The sequence below is a fragment of the Ursus americanus genome, chromosome 2 (genome assembly GCF_024610735.1).
Source record: "Ursus americanus isolate L20-20 chromosome 2, mUrsAme1.1.p, whole genome shotgun sequence".
NCBI classification, from domain to species: Eukaryota; Metazoa; Chordata; class Mammalia; order Carnivora; family Ursidae; genus Ursus; species Ursus americanus.
In genome coordinates this window covers 69,081,375-69,097,523 of record NC_142128.1, presented here as the reverse complement: position 1 = coordinate 69,097,523, position 16,149 = coordinate 69,081,375, and the positions used below count along the sequence as shown (strand labels likewise).

Here is a 16,149-nt window from a genome sequence, read left to right as displayed (position 1 = left end):
TATTTGGTGCTCAGGAGACATTTATTGGATGGATGAATGGTTGGATGGATGGATGGATGGATGGATGGATAAGGAATGAGGCCAAGACCCCAGGCTAAGCCCCTCCTCATTGCCCAGGGACCATATCCTTTGCATCTCTGTATCCTGGCCATCTATTACTGTGCTTGGCACGTGGCACAGGATAAGTGGGTCTATATTGTCTCTTGAGAGTCAGAAGGATGATGCCAGCACGTACAAAGGGAACACAGTGTAGTATTAGAAGCATAACCGTGGAAGCAGTTACGGGAGGGTCCGGGGTGCTCAGAACAAGGAGAGATGAATCGCCCTGTGTGGAAGACCATGGGAAGACTTCCCAGGGACAGTGGGGCTCCCTGTGGTGGATGACGAGTGGAGAATTGAGGGATGGGCTTCCAGGCAGAGGGAGCGGCTGGAGCAGAGGCATGGGGGCGCCACATTCAGGGGTTCCTCTAGGGAGCTGTTGAGTTGGGGGTTCTACCATCCCACATCGTTTCCCTTCTGCCAACTGGGCTCCATGGTGCCATGCTGTCTTCAACTCAGGGACCCTGTAGTCCCTGGTTTGCGCTCAAGCCCTAGAGGACTTGCAAATGGCGGGAAGGGAGAAAGCTGAAGCACTCCTCCCAGCCCAGGCCTCTCAGCAGCTCATCTTTGCCTGAAAAGCTACCTGATGAAACTGGCCCTCTTTCCTTCCTCAAGGGCTCCCTGTCCCTCAGACGCCTGCTTCCTAGTCCCAGGAAGAGAAAGAGAAAAGGCCTCCATTGTTCCCAAGGAGTGACTCACACAGGAACAGGAACGCATGTCCCCACACTCAGCGCTTCCCCCAGTGGGCCTCACGGTGACTCACAGCAGCTCCCGTCATAAGCCTTTCTGCTGTTGTGAGGCCCAGGGCCCTGAGTAAGCCGGTGCCTTCCCAGGGCCCAGCCGCCTTCTCCCCTCCGGAAGCAGGTGGGAGGGGGCTCCTTTGAGTTTAGCAGTTACCAGGGGCCTGTGTCCCTGAGGGTCTGCTCTCGGCCCTGACTCCCTGTGAGACAGGCTCTCACTTCAGTTTCCCTCCCTCTGAAGGGGAGCTGACAGAAAAGACATGCGATGTGTGTTGGCTTTTATTATTGGCATGCGTGGGCTTGTGGGGATACAGGCACGAAGAGCAGCTCCCAGCCGGGCCAGCTCCTGGTTTCCAGACCGGAGTTTGTCTCCAGTGCCCAGGAGGGCCCCAGAAGCTGGGCACGAGCAGGACAGGGACACAGTGAGGATCTTCAGTGAAGGGGACTGCTGCCCCTACTTCCAGCGCCCAGTGACTTTGGCCTTCCCGCGGGTCTTGGAGCTGCAAAGGAAGCAGGGCCCAGTCAGAAGCGGGACCCAGGCCAGGGCAGCAGGTCTCCACAGGGAGGAGGCCGAGGGGGTGATGCCGAGGGTTGAGAGAGGCAGCCTGGAGCTGCCTCCTGAGGCAGAGTGGGGCAGCAGCCTTGGGCTGGAGGGAGTCCTCTGGAGCCCTGCACTCTATTCCCCACTGAGCAGTGAGCATGGGGGAGCCCAAGGAGGAAGCAGCGTGTGCCCTGAAGGGGAGGCGGGAGGGGTGGGAGCCAGAGCCCTCAGAGGAGCAGTGGGATGGCTGGAACACAGGGAAGGCGGAGGCAAGGCTGGGTGATGGAAGGACATAGAAACTTACACTTTCTGGTTATCATTGATTCTGTTTCGGAGAACATTGATCTGTAAGTGGGAAAGACAGGGTAACTTTGGAGCTCATTGACTCAGGTCCCAGGTGGCTGGGGGTGAGGGAGAAGCCGGCTTTGCATAGTTCTGGAAGAGGAGGGAGGACGGGGAGAAGGGAGAGGAAGCCAGGCAGCAATGCTGTGAGGGTCAGAAGGGTTAGAGATCCAGAGGGGCCCAGGTCCCTCACGCAGAAGCCAAGGAAAGGTTTCCTGGCCACCCCGGTGGCCTGTCACTGTGGGGTCCCAAAGCTATGGAAGGCTCAGGACAAGGGTGGCATAATGAGGCTTTCTGAGAATCTGTGCAAGGCTGGGCCTCAGGAAGCCCTCCGAACAGCCCCAGCCCAGCCCGATACCCCCCGCCCCAGGCACTCGTGCCCAGGTGCTCAAGAGGGACAGTACGGCCACGTGCCACACCCACAGTTCGCCGCCCTGTAGTTGGGCCAAATCTAAGCCAGACAGGCCAGGTGCAGAGTGAAATGTGGGACCAGAGGGAAAGAGGAGGGCCCAGCCCTGGTGAGGCCCCGAGAGTAGCTAATACCCACCGAGCACTTCGTGGGGAGGCTGCCCGGCGAGCACTTTCCCAAATATTAACCCACAGCATTATTGTGAGGCATAACTTCTACTATTACTGTTATTATTACCATTAGTACACCTGTAAGTCTCACACTAGCCCTGTGAAATAGGGCCCACTGGTATCCTTGTCATTTAGCTGGGAAACGGAAACAAGGGAAAGTAAGTGACTGGCCCAGGGTCACACAGCCGGTAAGGGGCAGAGCTAGCAGCAGAACCCAGGCAGTGAGGCTCCAAAGTCCACGCTCACTGCCACTGCACAAAATTGTCTCTCTGCAGCCACGGGGGCCTGAGCTGCGCTCAGAGGAGGGGCCCGTCGCACGGGAGGCACAGGAAAGCAGGCCCCGAAAGGGAAGCTGGGCTCCTAGAGGCAGAAGGCCTCTGGGGAAGCGTGAGGGACCGATGCTGGCTGAGCCGACTCTTGCCTGCTGTCTGTACACCTGGGACCCTCCAGGCTGGGAGTCTGACGCTCAGCCGGCTGTGCCCACACGGGGCCTCGGGGTACACAGGGAGAGGTGAGGCAGCTACGTCTCTGGTGGGGCCTCCTCTCCCCCGGAGGCCTCGCTCTGTGCCTCCTGCCTCTCCCATCTGGCTCAGTGCGTCTGAGCCGCTGCCTCAAGGCCTTCAGGGACAGAAGGGAGGGAGACCCCCAGGGCTGGAACCCCAGAAACGGGTCTTTGCTCAGCCCCAGCCAGTGAACCATCCGACCTCTCCAGCAAGCTGTAGCCCAGTGGTGGACATGGAGCGTTGTCAGAGACAAGACACCCGGGCAGGTGTGTGAGCTGGCGGGGTGATGGGTGACAGGGACCGGGGAGAGGGGCCTGAGGGCAGCCGCAATGTAGGACCTGATCACACCAGGAGGAGCATGGGATGGGGGAGGGGAGCGGGAGCAGGCTCACTTCGTATTTCTGCTGCTTAAACTTCTCCTGCAGGTCGAACTTCTCTGCCTCCAGGTTGTAGATGCTCTGCCACAGCTCCTTGGCCTTCTCCCTGCACCGGCCAGCGTGGGGATGGGGGAGGGGGAGGGAACAATAAGGAAGGGCCTCCAGCTGCCTGTACCTCAAATCTGACCCAGCCCCCAGAGGCCCCAGCCCTCCTTTCCACCTCCAGGCCTGCTAAGGGGACCCCCAGCCCGCCTAGCTCAGCATAGGGCCAGATGGCAGTGCCCAGTGCTTAGAAACAGATACCAGGGGCCGCTAGGGCGGAGTTCCGGGGGAAGAGGGAAAAGCCCTTCTAGCACTCCCCCTTCCCACCCCTTGGGTGCAGGCGGGTAAGGAGAAGCTCAGAGGGGTGAGGTGCCTGCTCAGTTCTCTTTCCCTATTCCCTGGAGGCAAAGCACAGAGATGGCTTGACCAGCTCTGCCTAACTCCGCTCCCACCAAAAGAGACTTTGGGAAAAAATATGCGGTGTGGCAGCGCCTCCTGGTGGTGCATGGTGAGAATGTTCCCTTTGCCCCCCTGCCCTCCCGTGCAGATGTATGCAATGCCCTGAGCACCCCAGCCCCCACCTCAGCTGATCCTCATTCAGGTGGTCGATGGCCAGCACCTTCCTCCTCTCAGCCAGAATCTTCTTCTTCTTCTCCCGCTCTGTCTGCCTCTTCCCACTTTTCCGCTCCGTCTGGAAGGAGTGACAAGCAGGGGAGTTAGCTAGAGAATACCCCTCCTCTCCCCTAACCCTCCCAAAACCCAATAGGGAGTAAGGCAAGGCCTGCAGAAGGATCAGGTCCTTGTCCTCTTCTTCCTGAGACGCCCACACCATCAACTGCCTGGATTTCCCAAAGAAACTGAGGCAGGGGCCAGGAGGGCCATTTCAGTCCTTTATTCCTTTGCCTTTCCAAATTCTTCCCTTTCCCGGCTCCCTCCTCCCACGAACCCACTCTCCACACTCCACCCCTCCAGCCAGGCACCCTCCCCTCCCAGGGAACCCCCAAAACCATGAGGAGGAAGAGGGTTAGAGGTTTTTGTACCCACCTGGGCCTGCAGAGCCAGGACACCATGAGAGAAAGACCCAGAGAGAAAGAACGAGACCCGGACAGAGACACAGAGAGAGAGCAGAGCACAGGGCCGAAGGCAAAGGCAGAGAGGGGAGAAGGAGAAGGTGATTCAGACGCTCATTGTAGGCAACCTTGTTTATTAGGACAGGAGTCTGGGGGTGAAGCAAGGACTGTTTTGAGAGCAGGGCCACGCCAAAAGTCTGGCTGGAGTGGTCACTGTGGGGACGGAAGCAGGCAGGCTGGTCTGCTTCTGAGCTGGGGACTTTAGAAATCTAAGAAAATGTTCTGATCTCTCCACTGCATAGAGAAAATCAATTTTATGTTTCCTCTCCTCCCCTGAGAATGGAGTACCTAGCAGGAGTAGGGCACAAAAATTAGGAGCTGAGGGAGTCTGCAGGAATAAACCATCTCACAGCTGCGTAGGACAGATGCTGGCTGCGTTAGCCCACCTGAGTTCGGAGCAGGCCGGGCAGACAACATTAAACCAATTTTACAGATGGGCTAACAGGCTCTGAGGTTGCCCGAGACCACACAGCTGTAAGATCCGGGTCTCCCACCAGAGCTCTGATTCTAGGCACAGGGCCCTTCCAGATGTACCATCCACCTTGGGGGGCTCCGGGCATCGCTGACATGGGGGGTTGGGGGGCCTCTGCCTGGAGCCCCCACCCCAGGGGGCCCCTCTTGGGGAAAGCCACAGTCAGGCAGAGAGCCAGCTCGGAGGGAGGTGGGCAAGAGGCAGCTTCTGTCTCTCACACACAGGTAGGAATTTCTTCCTGGGATCCGACTTGAAGTCTGTGGACACCCCACTCCTCCCCATACACCAGGATGCCCTGAAGACCCCAGCTGCTGCTCCCTGACCTACCTTCTGGATGTAGCCCCCAAAGTGCATCATGTTGGACAAAGCCTTCTTCTTCCGGGCCTCATCCTCGGCCTTCCTCCTGTTCTCCTCCTCCTCTCGTCGGGCCCTCTCCTCCTGGTTTCCGGGAGGGGAGGAAGAGAGCAAATCAGGGGTGGGGACACGAACCCCTGACACTGGGCCGAAGTCTGTAGTCTTTAAGGGTCCACTGAGTGGAGCTTTCTCTCCACCAGGCAAGAAGCCCCCTGAGGGGACCCCCCCACCCCCGGCACAGGGCCTGGCACCAGGAGCTGTGAGCACTTCTGTGGATGAATGAGGGAAGAATGATTCCCAAGGGTGGATCCCTTCATCCCCTCTGGCAGGGAGCCCCCTGAGGAGGCCTGCTGTTCTGGAAGGACCTCCAGCAGCAACACAGGAAGAGGGCCATGGGGACTTCCGTGCCCCGGGAGCCAGCACAAGGGCAGGGTGGAGGGCTGGAGGGGACCCACTTGTCTTATGATGGAAGTTTGCACCTTTCAGCCCCTTCCACCCATTTCGGACACCCTCACCCCCTGTCTCTGGCAACCACCAGTCTGTTCTCTGCATCTCCGAGCTTGGTGTTTTGGGTTTGGTTTGTTTCAGATTCCACGTGTAAGTGAAATCGTACGATATTTGTCCTTCACCGTCTGACTTATTTCACTTAGCGTCATACCCTCAAGGTCCGTCCACCCATGTTCTCACAAATGGCAAGATTTCCTTCTTTTTTCATGGCTGAGTAATCATATTCCAGTGTGCGTGTGTGGGGGGGGGGGGGGCATTTTCTTTATCCGTTCCTCCATCGACGGACACATGGCTTGCTTCCATGCCTTTGCCACTGTAAATAAGGCTACACTGAACGGGGACAGATATCTTTCCAAATTCGTGGTTTCATCTTCGGGTAAATACCCAGACGTGGAATTGCTGGATGGAGGGTCTTATCAAATAGTAAGTTCAGGCGGACCCAGACATTTCTGTCTTGTTTACTGTGTATCATCAGAATCCAAACAATGCCCAGCGCTCTCCAAGGGCTCGTGGACTGAATCAGTGTGTATGAAGAGAGAGGGGCCGGGGGGCCTGGAAGGAGCTGGAAGCACAGTGGGGGCGTTCTGCGGGCCTTGGACTAGGGGTCACTCACAGCCAGGCGAGTCTGACGCTCCTTCTCCCGCTCATTCCGGATGCGCTGCTGCTCGGCCCGCTCGGCCCGCCGCTTCTCCTGTGGGGAGAGAGGCCAAGCCTGCCCAGGGCGTGCCCAGGGAGGGGGTGTCATCAGAGGTGCCGGGAGCAACCAGGGAAAGCAGTGGCAAGAGAAGCCACAGGGAATGTTCCCCTCCGAGTCTCAGGGCAGCGCAGGCCCTGCCCGCAAGGGCTTCTGCTCTCAGCCAGCTCCGTGGACCGGATAGAGACGGCCACTCGACAGGTGGGCCAGCTAAATACAGACAGGCCGCGGCGGGCGTGTGCAGGGGACCTGCACTGAACAGCACTCATCATGGGGTTGTCCTCAACGATGTGAAAAATGTCAGGCAGGTTTCTCCCGTCTGCCCAGAGGGCAACAGCCCTGGCCCCACGCTGGCCCCGGCCCGGCAGCTGCTCCGCGGTCACCGACAGATGGCCAAACCCTCGGCGGCCAGCCGGAGCGGCGCAGCCCTGGGCCGATGCGCAGCCAGTGTGGTGGGGAGAGAAACAAAGCAACAAAATAACCCCCCTCTCTCCAGCAGAGGCCACATCATCCTCCCTGCATTAATAGGGCAAGCTGTGTCCAGTGAGGGAAGCCGGGGCAGAGGTGGGACAACAGACATCTGACTGGTCACCCCACAGCCAGAGCCCAGGGCGCCCAGGGACAATCAGCAGCTTCGGCTGCCAAGGACCATCCAGTCTGATGGTGCGGGCAGGCGGGGCTGAGAAGCCACAGTGCAGGGCCTCCGGAGCGGCTCCTGGCCCCGGGGATCCTGAGGGAGAGCCCACTTCCCTCAGGGCCAGGGGCTCCAGGGAAGGCTGCCTGGAGGAGGCGGGGCCTCACATAGAGGGTGGAGGACAGAGCGCGGCCTCTGGGGGCATCTCCATGGCAGACTGGACACCCACAATCCTGTCTTTGAGGGAGATGAGCTCCTCCTCCTCCTTCTTCCTGTTCTCAAAGTGAGCCTCGATCAGCGTCTGGAGCTCGTTCAGGTCCTTCTCCATGCGCTTCCGGTGGATGTCCTGCGAACGCACAGCAGGCTCAGCGGCCACCCCCACGGTCCAGAGGAGAGTGGATATGCAGGTGGCACCCTCCGCAAAGCAGAAGGGACAGGCGGGCTGGGGGCCCGGCCAGGGAAGGGGCCACAGTGGCCTGAACCCAGGATGATGCCCAGCCAGGCCTGTGCCGAACGCTATCCCACTGCCACGTCACCCCACCCCCGCCGGCCCCCCCAGGTCCCCTCCGGGCCTGAGCAACCACTACCAGCCCGGGCCCGCTCTCCCCGCAGGCGCACTCACATCAAAGTCTACTCTCTCCCCATCGGGGATCTTGGGGGGCACCAAGTTGGGCATGAATGGTCTGTTGGAGAGAAGAGGAGGGAATCCGTGAACCCAGGGGACTGTGGGTGCCCAGGGTAGGCAGGGCCCTTCTCCTTCCTGCAGGAGCACGGCTGCAACAGTGAAAGCTGTCGAGGACAGCAGCCTCACACGCGGGGCCGCCAGGCTCTTTCACACGTGCCCTCTGGCTTCATTCTGCCCCTACACCCACAACGTAGGGACCACCCATCTCGTCGAAGACACCTGAGGCTCAGAGGTAGTGACGTGCTCAAAACCACACAGCTAGGAAGTGGAGAAGCTACAACACGTGTGGCTGACCCCGCAGAATCTTCCATGAGCCCTGGAGTCCTGTGGTTTGGTCCCCACCCCAACGCATGCTTGCTGTGTGACACCAGGTCCAGTGGGCTCTGGTCCTCAGTTTCCCCATTTGCCCTCAGGTCTGGGTAGGGCTGAAATGAGATACTGTGATGTCCATCAAGGGCCTGCAAAGGGAAAGGCACTGGACAAAGGAGCAGAGCTGGGATTGTCTCCGGGGCTGGTTTCAGGAGGTCCCGTGGAAACAGGGAGAAGCCCACCAGTGTGGGCGGAGACGCCATCTGCTGACAGGTTGAGCATTAGCCAAGAGGGATTCTCGCTGCCCCCCAACCCCCGCTACCCCCCCAGCCCCAATACCCACAGCTTCCATGTGCTCTCACATGCGGGGGCACTAAGCCACCCTGCCCCGCCCCTCTGTGACACTGTGAAGCCACCAAGGCTTGCACAGCGTCATTGCTCAGCTCTCCCAGATTTTCTTCCTTCTTCCCTCGGGTCCCAATTCAGCTACAGAGGAAGGTGTTCCAGCCGTGCTGTGGGATAGGAGAGGGTATCTGTCCAAGGCCTTAACCAGTCCACCCCTTCCCTCTGGATGAATACAGTGCTGTCCATGACAGGATATGCAATTGGTAATGGAGTGTGGGGTGCACTTGAGCCCCCGCTCTCCCTCAAGCCGGCTCTTGTACAGTGCACAACCTATACAACCGTACATGGTGGCCTGTGTCTGCCGCACCCCCCAGCGCATGCCTACTGTGCCATACGGCACTCCGTCCTGCCCTAATCATCCCTCCTCACTGGCACTCTACTCTCAGGGCTTCACCACAGGTGTGTCCCACTCACCTGGGCTTTGGTTTGGACTCCTCCACTGGGCCATCTGGAGAAGGGAGAAGCACATAGCCACAGGGTCAGGAGGCCCCAGATGTGGTCCCAGCTCTGCCCCTGATGAGCTGGGTACACACATGGCCCTCCATTTCCTCACCTGTACAGTGCATTCCTTCCAGCCCCCGGGGATTCCTGGTTCCAGGAGCATCACGAAGATGCTCCCATAGCAGCTCCCAGGGGGACATCTCAGGGCACAGCTGGGCCCTCACAGGAAGCACACACTCCCAGAGAGAAACTTCCAAGCCAATTCTCATTCACCAGTTCTGGCAAGGCAGCTTTGCTTCCCAGTGAGGTGGGGTCGCATGGCACTGTCCCAGGGGATTCTGGCCCCAGAGTCCCCTCCCAGGTCTCTGCCTCCTTGGTTGCTCCCTGGACTTCCTGGCCTCCAGGGGGAAGCTGATGGGCATGATGCCAAGACCCAGCTGGCTGTCCCTCCCCTCCAGAGATGTGACTGGGACCACTGAACCCTTTCCAAAGCCTGCCACACGACAAGGACCACTGCAGCGACCCACCACACGGCCCATCTATGTCTTGGGATTTCATCATATAGACACCAAACTTTACAAGTGATTTTGCCTGAGTTCCAGGAGTCTTGTATGTGTAGGTCACGTGACTTCTGGGGGCCCTACTCAAATCGGGGACTGGACTTTGGTCCCCTCTCCCACAGGGCACCACCCAGGCAACTTCTCTGGAATGCGGGGCACAGAGGTTTGGAGCCCAACACCCAAAACCTGCATGGTCACCAACTTCTGTCTTACCCTCCCCTGAGCCCCTCCTTGCCCACCTCCCTGGAGGGAGCCTGGTGGGCAGTCTCCCCCAAAGCTGCTTGTATGGGTTCCCTTGACACCCCAACACGTTTCTCCTGATGTCCCACAGTCCTTACCTTCGGCTTCTTTAGCCTCCCCTTCTTGTCCATCTCCTAAACAACATGAGAAATCACTGAGGTTGTTGTTCTAGGCTCAAGTCCCCCTGCCAAGAGGCTTCCCCACACACAGGTCCTAACCAAAGAGCACCCCGCCGGCTCCCGCGGTCAGGGAGTGTCTATTCACACACCTGCCCCTGGGCGCAAGGCTCTGCCTGACACGAATGCAGCACACAGTCAAGGTCATTGACCGGACCGTTGGCGTCTGGATCCCAGCCCAGAAAGGACGTGCTGCTGCACAGGCTGGAACTCGGTTCCAGGTGGATTTTCTAGCACCATAGGAATGCCTCTGGGGGCTCCCGCCATGCCCCAAAGCACCGTGACAAAGCGCCTCGCACCCTCACCCCGGACAGAGCCTTACCTTCTGTGTTGGTCTCTTCTGTCTCAGCCTCACCTTCAGCCTCTTCTGCGGCTGCCTCGTCCTGCTCTGGAGAAGTGAGCCAGACACAGTGAACACCCAAGGCCCCTACTTAGGCTAGCAGGCAGAACCCAGATCAGAGAAGGCTGGGGACGGAGGTTAGCTACATCCAGGATCCAGATGAATTTGGGGGTCACCGATATGAATAACAAGGGGCTGCTGAGTTCTGGGTTTAAACCAGAAGTTGGCAAACTCTGGCCCAAGGGCCAAATCTGGCCCCCAGATTGTTTCCGTAAATAAAGTCTTATTGGAACACAGCCACATCCAGTCATGTATACACTGCCTACGGCTGTCTTTGCCACAGCACAGCCGAGTTCAGTAGTTGCAACAGGTAGTGTGTGGCCCGCAAAGCCTAAAATATTTACTATCCGCTCCTTTATGGAAAATGTTTGCCGACCCTGGTCAACCATGACAGAAGGGCACGATCAGGCTTGTGAAGAGTCCTTTTGGTCTAAACTTGCCTCTCCTGGAGTTTGGGAGTTGGAAGGGGGCCTTTCTGAGCATGGAGACCTGTGCTCTACCAGAAAGCCACTGGAAGGCCTGGAAGTCTAGGGTAGCATCGTGTTAGGGTGTGGTAGGTGCTGCGGGTACCAGCAGAGAAGGGCTTGCGGGCCTGGCAAGGTGGGAAGGTGGTGGCTAGCTGTTTCCGCCTGACTTAGCACCTTTCCCCAGCAGCCTCCCTGGCAATAGGACTCCACCCCATTCCCCAACCTTCCTCCCCGAACGTTCCCCCCAGGGATCTCACACCATAGGACGTATCCTGCTTAAGGTGCGGTGTTGGGGAACCCCTGCCCTGAACTCAGTATCTCTAGGGACCCTTCATCCGTATGTAAAGGAAACCAGAACGGCAAGACTATGGGTGGGCGGATGAGATGCCCCCCGTGTAGACATCTGTACTGTCCAGAGAGTTGGTAGGATTTTTCTATTTTCATCCCCTTGCTTGGCAGGATATGGTCCCCACCCAAGTCAGGCACTTGGAGCAGACAGATAAGACAGGGTGACGCCAGGCACGGGGCTCTGCCTGTACGAGGTGCTAGGGAACGCTCACTGACGGCTGGGCTGACCTGCAGTGGCCTCCTGGCAGAGGGAGAAGAAAAAGCCTCAGAGCGGGAGAGAGAGGGGCCATGGTGAAAGAAACACCGGCCACCAATCACTCTGCCTGATGCTCTCTGTCCTAGTTTCCTAGGTCTGGGCCTGGGGATGTCTCTTCTTTGATCCCCACAGGATCCTTACCTCCAAGAAGATCCTTCCAGAAGGGGTGAGAGTAGAAAGCTGGCCAGCAAGAGTATGGCCAGCTTTGGAGTCCTCTTCAGGCCATCTTGCTAACCCCTCCCCCCACGCCATCTAATGTTTCGGTTCTCTGTAGAATACCCCCCACCCTGATCCAGTGGTCAGGCAACACGCTCACCGCGTCTTGAGACATCACTATGAGAAAGCTCTTACTAAACTTCAGCCCAAATCTGTCCCCCTTGGCCTAGCCCTTTCCCCAGGGCCCGGGAACAAGTCCAGGCCCCCACCACCCCACAGCTGTGCACATTTGAAGGCTGACGTCACGTCCTTTCTGCTAGGGCTATTTCCAGTTCCCCCAGCTGCTCTTCAGATAACTTTGTCCCCTGGCCCCTCACGCCCTGGCCACCCTGCCTGGGTGCTGTCCAGCTCAGAGGGAGGGCCCAGTATGGGCAGCGGGGGCAGAAAAAGGCCACTCATTCCAAACATTAGTCCCCCTCTGTAGCCACATTCAGAGCAGCTGGGGGACAAGCCAGCCTGGGTCCTTCCCACCACCGAGCCCAGGAGAAAGATCAGGAACCAGGGAAAGGAGCTGGTGGTCTGGCCCCTCTGAGGCTGGGAGGAAATGACTGATCCACTCCACACCTGTGCCCCCCTCCCTCCGACTCTGCCACAGAACAGGGCCTGGCTACCGCAGCCAGGCTCAGGACAGCAGGGAGCAGAAAGCACAGGAAAGTAAAAGCTGTACTACCGTCTTCGTCCTCTCTCCAGTCCTCCTCTTCTGGGGGTCAGGGAGTGGCCGCAGCGAAGGGGAGAAGCGAGACAGGTTAGTCTGGGAGCAGAAGGACAGGGATGGGAGCAGGGGGACAGCACATGGTTCTGAGCATGGGCTTTGGAGTTGAACTCCGGTCCTAATACCTGATTCACCACTTCTAGCAACTTGGGCGATTCACTTATCAGCAGCTTCCCACGTGCCTTGTCCGTAAAATGGAAATAATCATCCTCACTTCTCCGTCTATGTAGGGATGAAATGATCGACCATGCGCACAGCACCTAGCAGTTACCTGGCCCATGGGAGTCATTCAGTAAATGGGACCTGGCCGTTTCCTGCTCTGCCTCTAGACACAAAGGCAGAGGCCCCAAAGAGCAGAGTGGGAACAATTCACTGCCATCAAACTTCTCCCATGTTCCTACCCTGCGTGAGCCTCTCCAATATCCCACAAAACATCTCCAGTTTCCAGGAGTCACAGTTCTGAAAGCCCCACTGGGGTGCCTGGCACAGGACAGGTGTGCCTGGTCTGGTTGAAGGAGCCCCTGTCTAAGGAAGGCACAGCATTGTCGCACTGAGGGAACAGACCAGCACGCCGGTATGCAAACATCTGCCCAAAGGAAGAGCTTACAGCAATTGGTCCTCCTTCTCTGCTGGAAGAAGAGACACGGCCTTGTCCATTCTGTAGGCTTAGTGGCCATGCCTTTCAACCTCGCTCTTTCTTGGTCATTTAATCGCCGGGGACTTAGCTATGTGGGAGGCAGGTGGAGTCCATTCATTGCAAGCAAGGCAGATGCTACGTGGAGCTCAGTCCACCAGCACAGCAGAGAATTATTTTGTTAATTCACAGCCAAATCCTACTGTGTGTTGCAGGCAGATTAGTCCCAAATCCAAAGGTCTGTATCTCAAATACCGCCCCCAGAAACTCACCAGCTGGCAAGTCCTCCAAAGCAAAGGAAAAGCCACTGTACCGAGATTTAGGCAGGGAACACAGCAAAAAGTGGAGCCAGCTATATTTTTGATTCAAAAAATATTTCAAATAGCTTCTGACGTATTTGGTGTTCCTTGAAAAATAAAGTGACTCCGTGGCCCCTCTCAGTTTCCCCCGTGAGTTTCTCCTGTGTCTACTCCTTGGCCAGGCACCCTGGAAGAGCTCTAAATGTGTGAGAGGCTCCTCGTTTTCCTTGGAAGGTTTCGGGAAGAAGGCACTTCCTACGGAAGCCCCTGGCTCTCTCCCTAGACCTTCCGGAAGCCCCTTCTCCTGATGTCCACACGCCGTGTGCCGAAATGTGACTTCGGAGAATTTGCTGAGCCTCTAAGGGTCAGGATGCAACCCACCTGGGGAGCAGAAGCCTGAGGGGACTGAGGGCTATTCTGGGCCACTTGGGGCGCTGGGCAGGGACTAGAGTGAGGCCTCAATCACTTCCATGTGTCAAGCACTCAGGAAGAGACAAAGGTTAGGGTGTTCTTTCATGGGGATATGAGGCATAAGGTTGAGGAAAGAACTGTGAGAACAGACCAGAGTAGGAATGGGTCTATGGGTCAAAACGGACTTTCCAGAAGATAATGATGTCTTCATGCTTATCTCAAATGTTCCAGCGGGACGCCTGGCTGGAGCAGTCGGTTAAGCGTCCAACTCTAGGTTTCGGCTCAGGTCATGATCTCAAGGACATGGTCTCAGGGTCATGATCTCAGGAATCAAGCCCAGCATCAGGCTCCACGTTCAGTGGGGAATCTGCTTGTCCCTCCCCCTCTACCTCTCCCCCTCCCCACTCGTGCACTCTCGCTCTCTCTCTCAAATACATAACTAAAATCTTTTTTTAAATATTTCAGATAACTGAATGCTTCCATAATCTCATTTGAAAAATTATCAAGTTGAATGTGTTTAGAGGTGATAATGGTGTTATGAGTTATGTTTTTCTTTAAATAGTGCTCATCTTTTAGCGATATCTATTGAACTACTTAAGCATGCGATGATACGATGTCTGGGGATGATTCGGGATGTCTGCTCTAGAATGACTGAGGGCAGATGAAGAATAGATGAGAAAAGATTGGCCATAGTTGAGGATTTTAGAAGCCAGATGCTGGGCGCTTGGGGAAGCAGGGGTGGGGGGGTGTATGTAATTCTATTTTTGCTACTTGCACATGCATTTAAAACTTTCCATGGTAAAAAAAAAAATAGAGAAAAAAATAAAAAATAATTAATTGGAAAAAGTGGTGATTCTGTGTGAGCAAAATGACAGACAGTGGAAACAGGTTTAAGCCTTTTGCTGAAGACCTGAGCAACCAAGGCCAGGACTGATTCCCATTTAGAAGCCGTGGTTGTCGGAGGAACTTGGCTCAGCTGGGAGTGGGGGGCAGGGACAGACAACCCATGTTCCCAGGGCTCCCGGGGTCTCTCTCTTCTGGCCCTCCCTCTGCCCGAGCTCCGTACCTTCCACAGCTTCTTCTGCTCAGGCGAGAAGAGCACGGCCGCAAGAGAGGAGACAAGAGGTGGGTCAGTTTCCACCCGGGCTGCCCTTCGTCCAAACGAGTACACAAGCGTGTGCTTACCTTCCTGCTCCCTGCCGTGCAAAAGGAGACGTTGTCAGTGGCACACCACACACACACACACACACACACACACACTCACACCACACACACACACTGGTCTTTCCTGAAGGTAAGTCTGTTCTTTATTTCCCTCATTGCCTCATGGAGCTCACCCTCCTTGGCCCACCTACAAAGCACCCCTATCGGGCCCAGTCTTCTCATCCAGGGTCCCCAAACCTCTGCTTGGTCTCTCCAGCATCTGCCCGCTTAACCACTCTCTCCCTGCGCTGAGCTTTGCCAGACTAGACCCTAGAACACCTTTCCCTCACCCTTCTCTCCCTATCCAAATCCTGCGCAGGTAAGCCTGACTACCCCAGCCCCCACGGCTCTCCCCCTCCTTAGAGCCCCTGCACTACCCACAGCCCACCTTCCAAGCCCAGCCCCTCTTGGCTGATTACTTCCAACATTTGACATCTTGACAGCCCATAGGAGAGCAAATCCCACGAGGGCAGGAGCTCTGTATCCTGATACCTCTGAGTCCTCCCTGGTGAGCATCACCGTCCAGGAGATCATCGTTAGATTGGCTGCCAGTGTCCCACCCCCAGGCTGTCCCCAGGCGGGGCGGTGGACAGGGCACTTTGGAAGGAGCACGGTTCTCAGACAAGTGCTACCACTGAGCTCTGATTTGGGTTTTATGGAGCACAATCAGCTCTGTGGCTTCGGGACAGTCACTGAACGTTTTCAGGAGACACAGCTTCTAAGCTCTACCTCCTGGTGTCGTAGCCAGGTGGGACCGCAGCTGAGCCTGGGAGCTGAGCCTCTTTATTTCCAAAAGTCTCCCAGCCTGTGGCCAGCCCAGGATCCGCAGCCCAGAGGCACAGAAGCACAGGTCAGATCCCCAAAACGGACACAGCTGCTCCCCTCCCCCCCACAGCAGGCTCCTGGGCCAGGTGTGAGGGGCGGGGTGGGAAGGGGGCCAGCACCCCAGACAGGCTGCTCCAGATACTCACTCCTCGTACTCTTCCGCCACCTCTTCCATGTCAGACATGGTCTCTGTTCTCCCTCCAGAAAGAGAAAAACTGTCAATATGGGCAGAAGGGGAAGCCCGTCCTCATGGGCCCCAGGCTGCCACCCTCTGAGAGGCCTTGGGGGTGGGGGGGCGGGTGGGGAAGCTAGCCCGCCCCTCATCAGCCCTGTGACCTGCAGTGAGGAGCCTGCTTCCTCCTCTGTCGGGGGTGAGGGGGGGATAGTAAGCCCCCCATCACCATAAGAGCAACCAGCCGATGTCCATTTCACTCCTTGCCCCTCAACCAGCCAACCGTTTGGAATGTCCCTGTTCTGGTGCAAATCATTGTAACTCTGAAAACAATGTTTCCATAGCTTCTCAGCCTTTCCAGCCCACAACCTTGCCA

The 16,149-nt window shown here is 57.2% G+C and overlaps 1 protein-coding gene across 3 annotated transcripts; it reads right to left on the bottom strand.

The window, feature by feature from the left end:
• Positions 1-1,105: 1,105 nt before the first annotated feature.
• On the bottom strand, positions 1,106-14,653 carry TNNT2 (troponin T2, cardiac type). Of its 3 annotated transcripts, XR_015722319.1 has the most exons (13): positions 14,640-14,648; positions 10,153-10,218; positions 9,753-9,788; positions 8,828-8,861; positions 7,637-7,697; positions 7,244-7,360; positions 6,300-6,377; positions 5,153-5,263; positions 4,268-4,442; positions 3,805-3,914; positions 3,197-3,287; positions 1,685-1,725; positions 1,106-1,339 (listed from the first exon to the last, which is right to left on the bottom strand). XR_015722319.1 is itself a non-coding variant. In XM_045787694.2 (12 exons), the coding sequence occupies exons 5-12, from the start codon at positions 7,688-7,690 to the stop codon at positions 1,294-1,296; spliced, it is 648 nt and encodes a 215-aa protein (XP_045643650.2). In that variant the 5' UTR covers positions 7,691-7,697; positions 8,828-8,861; positions 9,753-9,788; positions 10,153-10,218; positions 14,640-14,653; the 3' UTR covers positions 1,106-1,293. The 3 variants fall into 3 exon arrangements, 2 of the variants coding, with proteins under 2 accessions (XP_045643650.2, XP_087713418.1); XM_045787694.2 differs by lacking the exon at positions 4,268-4,442 and having other exon boundaries at positions 14,640-14,653; XM_087857292.1 differs by lacking the exons at positions 4,268-4,442; positions 14,640-14,648 and adding an exon at positions 12,188-12,214.
• Between the last annotated feature and the right edge of the window lie 1,496 nt (positions 14,654-16,149).

Coding starts and splice junctions, on each gene's coding strand:
- TNNT2 (XM_045787694.2), bottom strand. CDS start 7,690: ATGCCCAACTTGGTGCCCCCCAAGATCCCCGATGGGGAGAGAGTAGAC. Junction 1,726..3,196: donor TTAAGCAGCAGAAATACGAA/GTGAGCCTGCTC, acceptor TCCCACTTACAG/ATCAATGTTCTCCGAAACAG. Junction 1,340..1,684: donor ATCAATGATAACCAGAAAGT/GTAAGTTTCTAT, acceptor CTTCCTTTGCAG/CTCCAAGACCCGCGGGAAGG.